At 41.4% G+C, this 11,247-nt stretch overlaps 1 protein-coding gene across 3 annotated transcripts; it reads left to right on the forward strand.

The window, feature by feature from the left end:
- The first annotated feature begins 3,082 nt into the window (after window positions 1-3,082).
- LOC122041060 lies at window positions 3,083-4,813 on the forward strand. Of its 3 annotated transcripts, none has more exons than XR_006128791.1 (3): window positions 3,083-3,406; window positions 3,480-4,166; window positions 4,269-4,813. XR_006128791.1 is itself a non-coding variant. In XM_042600604.1 (2 exons), exons 1-2 carry the CDS (start codon window positions 3,247-3,249, stop codon window positions 4,109-4,111), a joined length of 792 nt encoding a protein of 263 aa, XP_042456538.1. In that variant the 5' UTR covers window positions 3,083-3,246; the 3' UTR covers window positions 4,112-4,226. The 3 variants fall into 3 exon arrangements, 1 of the variants encoding a protein (XP_042456538.1); XR_006128792.1 differs by having other exon boundaries at window positions 4,278-4,813; XM_042600604.1 differs by lacking the exon at window positions 4,269-4,813 and having other exon boundaries at window positions 3,480-4,226.
- Window positions 4,814-11,247: the final 6,434 nt, after the last annotated feature.

Raw genomic sequence — 11,247 nt, forward strand, 5'->3', positions numbered from 1 at the left:
AAGGGGAGACTTTTTGATGTGTGCCAATAGGGGGAGAATGTATGGTTAAGTTAGGCCTTCATTACCTAAGAGGGAGTTTGCCCTCTAGAAAAGGAGGAGAATAAAGGAAACCATCATTCTTACATTGGCATGAAGGAGAGTTGAGACTATGAGATTAGCCTAACTTAAAGGTATTGTCAAACATCAAAAAGGAGGAGATTGTTGGTGCAATATTCCCTAGGTCAAGGTTGACCTGGTTGACTGAGCTTAAATTGGTTCAAGTTCGAGTCTTGATGTTTGGGTTTCGATGTTTAACAATACATGTAGACAATACATGGAGATTGCATGTGCGATTGTTCATGTGGGGAGATTGTGAAGAAGAGTCAAGTATGTTAAGGTTGACTAGATACTTGACTGGAAAATCCTGGTGAGTGAAGCCAAGTGAAAGACCTAGTGAGTGAAGCTAGAAAGTATAGAAAGTCCTGGTGAGTGAAGCCAGGCAGATGGGAAAGTCCTGGTGAGTGAAGTCAGGCAGATGAGAAATCCTAGTGAGTAAAGATAGGGGAAAGTCCCGGTGAGTGAAGCCGGGTAGCTGGAAAATCCTGGTGAGTGAAGCCAGGTGAAAAACCTAGTGAGTGAAGCTAGGCAGTATGAAAAGTCCTGGTGAGTGAAGCCAAGCAAATGAGAAGTCCTTGTGAGTGAAGCTAGGCAGAAGGAAAATCCTAGTGAGTGAAACTAGGTGAAAGTCCTGGTGAGTGAAGCCAGGTATAGGAAATACAGATGGATCAAGTTTGATCATACATCTGGTGTTGGGAAGCCCAAGTAGGTCGAAGGGATTGACCGGATACTTGGCACGGGAAATCTAGATGGATCAAGGTTGATCAGACACTTGGTGGAGATAAGTTCAAGTGGGTCAAGGATGCCCGGACACTTAGCACGAGGAGAAAAGTCCAAGTGGGTCAAAGGGATTGACCGGACATTTGGCGAGGGAGTTCTAGCAGGTCAAGGGTGACCAGATGCTAGGCATGATGTACCAACAGGTCATGGTTGATTAGATGTTGGTCTAGGGGATTTTGGACTTGTTTTTGGGAAAAAAACAAGAGCTGAATCGATCAGCCGATCGATTGGCTCATGCCCAATCGATCGGTTGATCGATTGGGTGAGTCCCCGCGACAAGCCTCCTCCCAATCGATCAGTGGATCGATTGGGGAGAAGTGTCGCGCGAATAGAAAGCCTCTTAATCGACCAGTTGATCGATTGGGAGCTTCCAATCGATCGGGAGATCGATTGGGATTGGGAGGTGTGATTTTGCACTATAATCCCTGGATCAATTGGCCTATCGATCCAGGCAATTCTCGAGAGCACAGAGGCGCTTTGGATCGATCAACCGATCGATCAATAGCCTCCCCAATCGATTGGGAGCAATCAATCGATTGGGATCCGACCGTTGGCGCTGTATAAAGATGTTGTCGTGCGATTTCGTCGACAGAACTTCCACGACTTCCATCTCCGATCTTCACAGCGACTCTAGCCACTTCTCCACAGCTCTCACGCTAGATCTTGAAGGTTCTTGGAGGCTTGTGCTGGTGCACGTCCAAGTCAAGAGGTGAGGAAGAAGCTAGGGTTAGGGTTCTTGTGCATATATATCTTGTAAGCTTTTGCTTGTATTGTATTACCCTTCCCTTTCTTCTTGTACTGTGAGCTTGTAAGGTTTCTCCGCCTTTGGTAGTTATCGAAAAGGAGTGTTTTTCATAGTGGAGGATGCGTGAGTGTGTGGATCCTTGGACCAGTTACCTCTTCTTGAGGTGGATACCAAGTAAATCTACGGGTTAGCGTTGTGGTGTATTGTTTCTTATAATTTCCGCTGCACATCTTCACGAGAAGCAAGCAATGCTGAGCACGAGATCGCATCAAGCTATTCACCCCCCTCTCTCTAGCTACATTTTGGTCCCAACAATTTATCCATGTGAGGCTATGCGATTTGGACATCCCAAAATAGCTACGTGATTTGAGTAAAACACATAAAGAGATACACGGTTTAGGAAATTGTCGCATATTAAATTATTTATATTTTATTAAAGTTAAGAAGTAGTAAATATAAACATTTTTAATTAATAAGTCATATATATATATATATATATATATATATATATATATATAGAGAGAGAGAGGATATGTTGCACGATGCTTTCTACGTGACCGTGAACGACATCCGACATGAGTGATCTGACGCGACCAGAACTCAATTTTTTTTAATTTCTCTCTCATCTTCATGTAACAACTTTTCTCTCTTTCTTTTTAAATTAAAATGAAATTTTATCTTCTCTCTCCTATTATTACATGCAACAATCATTGTAGTAGTGATGATATAACATTGTAGAAGATATTATATAATAATTGCTACAACAGTGTAGTAGTTGCTACAACAGTACAGTAGTTATTACAATACAACTTTAGTTGCTACAACACAATAGCTACACAATAATTGCTATACATTGTAGCACCTACTATATAGAAGCTGCTACAACATGTAACAACTACTATATAATAACTGTTATACGCTGTAGCAGTTATACTACCTTTAAAAATCAACAGTATAGTGATTATTACATGCAATCATATGAGAAAGAAATGAGAATTTTATTTTTAATTTAATTCAAATTGTTGTATGCAGATGAAAAAAAAAATGATTGCAGACAAATAAAAGAAAGATTAAAAAAAATTAGATTTTGACCGCATCAGCTAATCCACGTTGAATGCAGCATATAATATATAAGAATAATAATAATAATAATTAAAGTATTTTAGATCGTGGTTGGCACTGTCCATTTGCCCGTTCGGCTAGGCATAATATAAAGACCCATGGATTAACTCAAAGAGGGTCCATGCAAATAGCTTTTCGAATTCATTGCCGCCATCTGATCTGTTGACACATTAGCAAACCTCCAAATTTTCTTTCAAGCCCACGAAACAACAATAACAAATAAACATACAAATACCATGTCCAATTACACAAGGGTTAATCGTCACCATATTTGGTTGGCAGCTGAGGCTGAATCTCGTCCAATCGGACGGCGTGATGGCCCCTTCAGGTGTCTATTTACATGAAGCCCTTCACGGAAGGTGTGATGGCTTCCCGTGAAGCGCTTTCTCAGACATTCACCACCCCTTCACATGTCCTTGTCCTTCTCCCCTTCAGTCTGTCCCTATAGTCACGAGTCGCAGTAGCAGAGCATCAGATCAGAGTACAAGCCATACAACGTCGCCATGAATCCAGCTGCAATCTCGCTGGTCATCTTCCTCTTCTCCATCTCAGCTGTCGCTCGTCTACAACCCCATCGCGTCTCCAACATCACCGTGCTCGGTTCAGTCTACTGCGATGCCTGCTCCGACAACAGCTTCTCCAAGAACAGCTACTTCTTGCGAGGTAATCAATGAATTGTTCCAATTTAAGGAGTGATGTTTTAACAGTATAAACTCTTTCCGTTATTTCCATTCAGGAGCACAAGTGGTGGTGCAATGCAAGTTCGCCGTAGTCAACTCCACCTCCCAAGAAGAAATGTCGATCACGGCTTATCGGACTACCGACCGATTCGGCGTCTACAAGCTGGACATCCCACCGGTGGACGGCCTTGAGTGTCACGAAGGCCGAGAGGTGAAGTCCATGTGCCGCGCCATCCTCGTCAGGAGCTCCTCCGCGCGCTGCAACACCACCGGCTTCACCCGGAGCTCCACCGCCCACGTAGCCTTCAAGGACCGCGAGACCGGTGCCTGCTACTACAATCTCAACGCACTCAGCTACAAGCCGGTGAGGTCCAAGTGCAGCAAGGGGAGGGAAGCACCGGCGGAGGGAAGTGGACCGACTCTTGGCTCCTCCTTGTCGTTCATATTTTGGCCCATTTTCCCGCCGGTAGGGATTCCGTGGCCGATCAGCTTGCCGTTCCCGTTCCCGCCACTGCCGTTTTTGCTTCCGCCGTCTCTTCCTTTCCCCTTTCCTCACTTTCCGTGGCCGGACCCTGCGTCGCTTCCGTTTACCATCCCATCGTGGCTTCTCCCGTTTCTAAAGCCGCCGTTCTTCCCTTTCCCTTTTCCGGCGCCAAATCCACCCCCTGTTCTACTTTCTGAACCTTAATTTGGAGAAAAATTTGGACACTAGCAAATCGTTGAATGGAAGATGGAGATCGATGGTGCATGTTCTAAATTGATATTATGATAACGTTTTAATTAGAGTATAATTCTCAGCCTAACTAATCTGGTGCCCTTTCTTTTTAATGCGTCGGCGGCCAAAGTGACAGCAGACTAATGGGCAATTCCTATGTGGAAATTAATCATAACTAATCAAAAACAGATTTATTGGGAATCTGGAGGAGGTGGCGACTGATGAACAAGGCCAAACGTAAAAGCCTGAAGGTGACTTTTGATGGAACTGCTGGAGGACACTCTAGCGTAGGAAGGCAGGTCGTTTAGGAGGTGACTCAGGGTGCTATGCCCAGGCTTGAAGAATGATTCTTCTTTCTCGGAAGACAGCGGCTTGGAAGATTCAAGCATGAGGAAGATTCAAGCTTCCCACGCATTAAAATCACAATTGAGGAAATGGGCTAGCTGAGGACTCAATGGAGGTCAATCTCGATCATCAAGCTCTTGGAATGAGGCTCAATTTTTTTTTATTAGGTAGTCCATTTTCTCCTTACGAAGCACAATTTATGTACATTTAGAAGGTTAATCCCTAGAATATTCCTATACAAGCTCAATTAAACTTGTATAACCACACAAATCATCTCTCACAGCTGCACAAACCATTTATCTAAAAAAAACAAATGGAAGTGTCACGTGATGTCTTCACGAGTTGCAGCACCCCCAGCTCTAACTAGATTATCACACCAGATTCGATATTATTTTTTCATCTTTAGCTCTAACTGGATAGTCCAGTTTGTAGTCAAGTAGCTATGGTCCATCAACATCCAAGGGCCATTAGCCCCATAAACGGAGAGCAACCCATTCCTTGGCAATCTGGCTGCTCCGGGATTTTCAGATCTTGGATCCCAGCCACAGCCCAAAACTCTAACAAATCCTCATGCTCCAACCCAGTATGGGCAACCTGATCCACAACCCTATTGTAAAACCGCATGGGCATGATTTTATTGTAAGTAATAAAAGATATTGAATCTACGGAAATTGGATTAAGCACTAGAGACTTACCACGATGAATTATCTAAACGATCGAATGTTATAAATTTATGCACTAAAAGAGAGATAGAAGTAAAGAGAAGAGAATTAAGAAGGAGAATTGATCAAGGAAGTTGGTCAAAGAAAATGTTTAGGGATTCGGTTTCGTTGTGATACTACTTAATGCACTATGAATTATCCATCTCCCATTCTCTATCCTTACACCCATATAAGAAATCTAACCAAAGACCGACACTCCCCGCGGTGGTAGTATCGGAGTGTTACCCCTAATGTTATCCGATGCCACTAAGTAGAAGAGGTAACATAAAAAATCCGATTAAAGGGATATCCATTGTCATTAAGGCTCCCCCGGTTATACAATGGCTAGATTACACAGGACACTTATTAACACAAGATTAGAAATAACCCATTAAGTCTAATTAGATACTTCCTTATAGAGAATTGTCCTCACTTTTAAGGCAACACTCTAGAAAGTCCAGTTAAAGAGATATCCCTTGTCACGGGCCCCTCGATCATACGATCTAGGACATCCCATCTACAAGGTGAGCAATCAATACAACCATCCAAACAAACATGAAATATAAGAATAAATTCATCACACATATTTAATCAAATAGGTAGAAGACATAAACATGTCATACGGATAGAAAATTGACAAATTCAAAGAGTTTACATTAATCACACATCACAACTACTCCCTTAATCATAGAACAAGTAGATCTATTCCATAATAAGAGGAGATATACCCAAAGATATTATAATTACAAGCTTTAAACCCAAATCTAAGAAGAAAGAGGAAGAAATCTTAGCTAATGTGATAAAAAGTCTTCAGATCCAATTCTTTGCTTCTAGAGGTGAAAGAGATGGTAGAAATGGCTTCAAATCTTAGATGGGAGCGCTGATAAAGAGAAAATATAGACCAAATAAGTCTCCCACAAAGGGAAAACCCTTCTTCCCCATTGAAATGGGGGAAGAACACCCTTTATATAAGCAAGGCACAAGCCCTACCTGAGTCATTTCACGACCATTCCTCAGGGCATGACTAGAGCATAAATGGGCTCGAGCGGAGAGGCATGATTGCCTTTTGAACTGGCTCTAGAAGGGAGGTATGGTCATGTGGTTTCACACAACCGCCCCTAGATTGGTTGCTGGTGGGAGGCATGGTCGGCACGATCGGACTCTGCTTGCTCTCTAATGAGGGGGCACGACGATGCCTCCAGGCATGGCCCGACTCTGCTTAAGTGCTGGTGTGACACATGGCCATGCCAAGGGGCATGACTTGGACTTTGTTCCTCTTCTAGGATTGATCCGCATGCCTTAGTTCCATTTTCACTCCGAAAATGCATCCTGTCAAGAAAAACCAAGCACGAGCAAATGTCCAACAAAGAGAATAATTATGTTAAAAATATGATAAAGAATAGTGTAATAGCATAGAACATACTCAAAGAATACAAGTGAATGTGTGTCAAAGCATGCATAAAAGTGTATATAATCTGCGCACATCACACCTCCAGACTTAAACATTTATTTATCCTCAAGAAAAATTTCACAATCTAGACTCATGTGCTAATATAGTGCATCATAATCTCTAGTGAATCAATCCAACTCTATCAACTAGTTTCAATGGTAAGCATAATCATAGAGTAATTTATGTATGACTCAAATATAAGTTCTTATGCACAGTGTGATGAGTGACCTAAATTTTTCAAGTTTTAATCCCTAATCCTAATCAAGTTGTCATCTAATTGAGTTCCTTCTATTCCCGGTGATAGATGCTTACCTGTCACACGCTTGGTTCATTTTTTTTAATCTACCTAAGGTCTCAAAGGTGTACTCGATATCAAGAGAAATATAGCAGTTATTTCCCTAGTAACCTAACTCGGTCACAAAGGGGTATTATTAGTTTCCACTTATGAAACTATTTTTTATATCCCTTATTCTATTCTATTTTTTTCAAAGTAATTGTAATGTGCAGCACTTGAACTCTTTTTTTTTTTTTTTTGGTGCTTTAGATGTAGCACAAACAAATGTAGGGATACTTTATTTTTTTGAAGTGAGCTTACATGACTAGAGCATCATCAAGTAACCAAGATGTAGTTTAAGAAATCACCATGAAAACTCAATTACTAAACAAGTTTGATGAATCATGACTATTTTCAGAGTTATCTACTATTCAAACTTAGGCGAAGTGAAATGAGATCCTGAAAATCAGGTCAATCCTTAAATTTTTGTCATATAGACAACTAATCTAAATAAACAAAACAACCAAAGAAACTTAAGAAAACTGCAATCAAAATGAAAAATGAAATGAAAACAAGAAAAATGCAACTGAAATGTGTTGCTACAATCAACTTCCAGGGTTTTGATGTTTGACAATGTACCTAAGTCTGGTCAGATTGATCAAGGGTTGATCCAAACAAGACTTGATGTTCGGAAGAGAGAAGTCTAATCAAGACTAGATAACTAGCAAGGAAAAGTCCTAACTTAGTTAGGCAAGGGTAAGTCCTGGTGAGTGAAGCTAGGCAATAGAAATCTTAGGGGGAGGTAATCCTAGGTGGTGGAAGTCCTTGTGAGTGAAGCTAGGTAGTGGAAATCTTAGGGGAAGGCAACCTTAGGTGGTGGGAATCCTGGTAAGTGAATCTAGGTAGTGAAAATCCTAATGGGAGGTAACCCTAAGTGGTGGAAGTCCTGGTGAGTAAAGCTAGGTTGGAAATCCTAAGGGGAGATAACCCTAGGTAATGGTAAAGTGTTGGATACAATCCAACCATGAAGCCTAATAGGTCAGGTAAACTTACAGGAGTGTGGCTTGATCCTAAGGGATTGACCCTTAAGTGGTAGACTTGGAGGAGAGACCTCTAAGTAAAAGGTAAGCCTAGTAGGTCTGGTAGACTTATAGATATAGGATAGGTTATATATTTGTATTTTGTATGGTTATTTTGCAGGAACCTAGAGCTGGAAGCAAAACAGAGAGAAGACAAACACAAATGGGTGAACTGGACTTAACTCGGGTCGAATCGGACCTAAATCGGTTCAATAGACCGAACTAGCAGTTTGGTAGACTGACTAGGTTCGATCTAAATTACTGAGTTGTGAAATGTTGATATGGAATATGATGTGGTAAAAGATCTAGTTCATTTTTATAATTTGGATGAGGATAAGGATAAACTAGATGATGTGAATAGAGATAAGGCTTGACCCAGATAAGGCTTGATCCACATATTGCTTCATCTAGATATGACTTTATCCAAATATGCTTCATCCAAATATAACTTTATCATATAAGAGTTGATCCAAATAATGATTTGATCCAACTCTATAAAAGGAGATGAAGGCTCTACGTTCTATACATCTATTGTTCGATTACTTTTAATCCATGCTCTCAAAAGGAATGCTACGACACAAAGCTTTGCGATTGGGGAAGCACTAGGAAGGGTGCGTTGCGCTTAGGACTTCCAGGTTGGCTCAACAAAGTGTTTGTTTGTATTTATATTACAAGTTGTATTTATTTTATTAATCTCTTATGTTTGTACTTGATAAACTGTAAGATAGGTTTCTCTGCCTCCGCCTCCGCCTCCGAAAAGCTTCCGAAAAGGAGACCACTAGTGGACTCCTACTTGAGTGTGTAGGCCTTAGATGTTCCGACCCTGGGGGTTGGAAACCAAGTAAATCCTGCAAGTATTCTTTTTCCCATACTTTATTTTATATTTCACTTCTACTAATGACTTTGATAGAAAGAACAAACAAAATCGAAAAGAAATCAACAAGTCGAGATTTACCAACCCCCCCCCCCCCCCCCACTCTCAACTGCACCGATCCTACAAAATGAAATAAAATATGAAGAAAGTAGGCATGTTCATATATACAACTCTCCCGAGACTTGGACTTTTCATCGTCCTAATGAAATCAATATGGTGGAGGAGGGAGGTATTCAGGGAAGCCTAGAAAGGTAGGAAAAGATTCAATAAACCACCTCTTTCTACTTTCCAACTTGTGATACTTATACATAGAATCAATTTCAATGTGAATTTGTCTCATGACTCCCGTAAAATCCTCATTTAACTTCCATTCCCCCCTTTGGGCATCCATAAAATCAATCATTATCTTAAAAGTTCCTTCTCTTTCTTAAAACAGTCTCACAAATATTGAAATTGTTCATTCGACAAACATTTCTATCTCTTCAATAGATTTTTATGTAAAGCATGATCATGATGATGAGTGTCTAAGATAGGGAGAAACTCATGAAATTAAACCTAGCAAGATCCTAGCTACTTGAAGGAATATATGTGGAGGCTAGTACAGGAGAGGGGATGGGTTATTTATTGGCATTAGATAAAACCCAATTTTTCTTAATGCGAATGGTGGTTAAATCAGGATTTGGTAATCGCAAAGGGAAATTATTTTTCAAAATAAGACTATAGCCATATCGATGTTGTGTATCATGCGTATTGCCAAACATGCTTTTAAATTAACCTCGGGGGTACTATCTGTTAGGACAAAAAAATTTCAGATATCTCCACAATTATATCATATTGTCGACTTTGAGCCTAAGCTCTCATGGATTTATTTTTGAGCTCTACCCAAAAGACCTCATACTAATAGAGATATCTTCATCTTATAAACCCATGATCTTTTTGATGTATTTCTAATGTGGAACTTTGATTGTATTCTCAACAATCCTCTCCTCAAGTAAATGATCACCATTATTCTCATGGTTCGGGTCTCCTCTCAAGTATCAGGTCACTCTTGATCTGCTTAGGATTTTTCCTCGAGTATCGTGTCACTCTTGACCTACTCAGGGACTCCCCTCAAGCATCATGTCACTCTTGACCTGCTTAGGGCATCCCCTCAAATATCAGGTCACTAACCTTCTTAGGGCCTCCCCTACTTCATTCCATGTTCCACCTGTTGGATCATGAATTCGATAGGGGGGGTGAATATCGATTTAAAATTTTAAGCGAGTAAATACGCAGCGGAAAAAGTGAAAAGAGAAAGCAACGCTAACACAAGTATTTCTTACTTGGTTCGGAGCCTTTAGCGACTCCTACTCCAAGGCCCACACTCGTTGAGTGCTTTCGTTGGGCAATTCACTAATAATTCGAAAAGTATTACAATAGTAAAGTACAGAACTGCTTTTAAGAAATTAATACCGACAATAAGAAAATGAAAACAACATCACTTTGTCTGAGAGGCGTCACAAGAGCACGGGAGAGCAAATCATTCGTAGTTGTTGAGTTGCTTCAGCCTTCACCCTCCTTATATAAGAGGTTCGGGGCGCCCGGATCCCTTCAGGGCGCCCTGTATGTGACGTAGCCAAGCCAGTCAGTGATCTCCACGTGTCGACGCAATGATAGGGATAAAGTTTGCTTTCGGGCGCCTGGACCTATTCCGGGCGCCCGGACTCCATTTTCCAACAACTTCATTTCCCAGCAAGAAAATGTTAGTCCAAAACCTAAATGCAAAATATCCTGCAAGACAGAGTATTAGCACAGTTTATGATAAAAAAAAGGAATAGTAATTAGATTCCGTCTCCTCGAGACCAGAATCTAGTCACGATCTTGACTTAGGTATCCGTAATGGATCTAAGTCAGATTGACGCCTAATGTTCTCCTCCCAGGAACGTGTCCTCACAGTCACTCCTCTCCAATGGCTTACCTTCACTTACCTGCCAGACGTCCGGTCAGCCCTTCGACTCGTCTGGACTTCATGTTAACTACCTGGTTAGCCTGTCGACCTAGCTGAGTTTCCCTGCAACACTGAGTTAGCACAGCATTAACAGAATTCAAGTATAACCTAGGGTTACCTCCTAGGGTTGCCTAGCTTCACTCATTAGGACTTCCATTGCCTGGCTTCACTCACCAAGACTTTCTCCACCTAGCTTCACTCACTAGGGTCCGGTTTCATTCACTGGGACTTCCACAACTTGGCTTCACTCACTAGGGCTCGACTTCACTCACCGGAACTTCCACCACCTAGCTTCACTCACTAGGGCTCGACTTCACTCACCGGGACTTCCACTTTGCCTAACCTTTGGTAGGACTTCCCTTTGCTAGTCATCTAGTCCTGACTAGACTTCTCTCTCCC

Source organism: Zingiber officinale, chromosome 2A, assembly GCF_018446385.1.
Source record: "Zingiber officinale cultivar Zhangliang chromosome 2A, Zo_v1.1, whole genome shotgun sequence".
Taxonomy (NCBI): domain Eukaryota; kingdom Viridiplantae; phylum Streptophyta; class Magnoliopsida; order Zingiberales; family Zingiberaceae; genus Zingiber; species Zingiber officinale.

What these genes read in the sequence shown, in the direction of transcription:
- LOC122041060 (XM_042600604.1), top strand. Translation starts at nt 3,247, where the DNA reads ATGAATCCAGCTGCAATCTCGCTGGTCATCTTCCTCTTCTCCATCTCA. An exon ending in GAACAGCTACTTCTTGCGAG is followed by an intron (nt 3,407 to 3,479) that starts GTAATCAATGAA and finishes ATTTCCATTCAG; the next exon opens with GAGCACAAGTGGTGGTGCAA.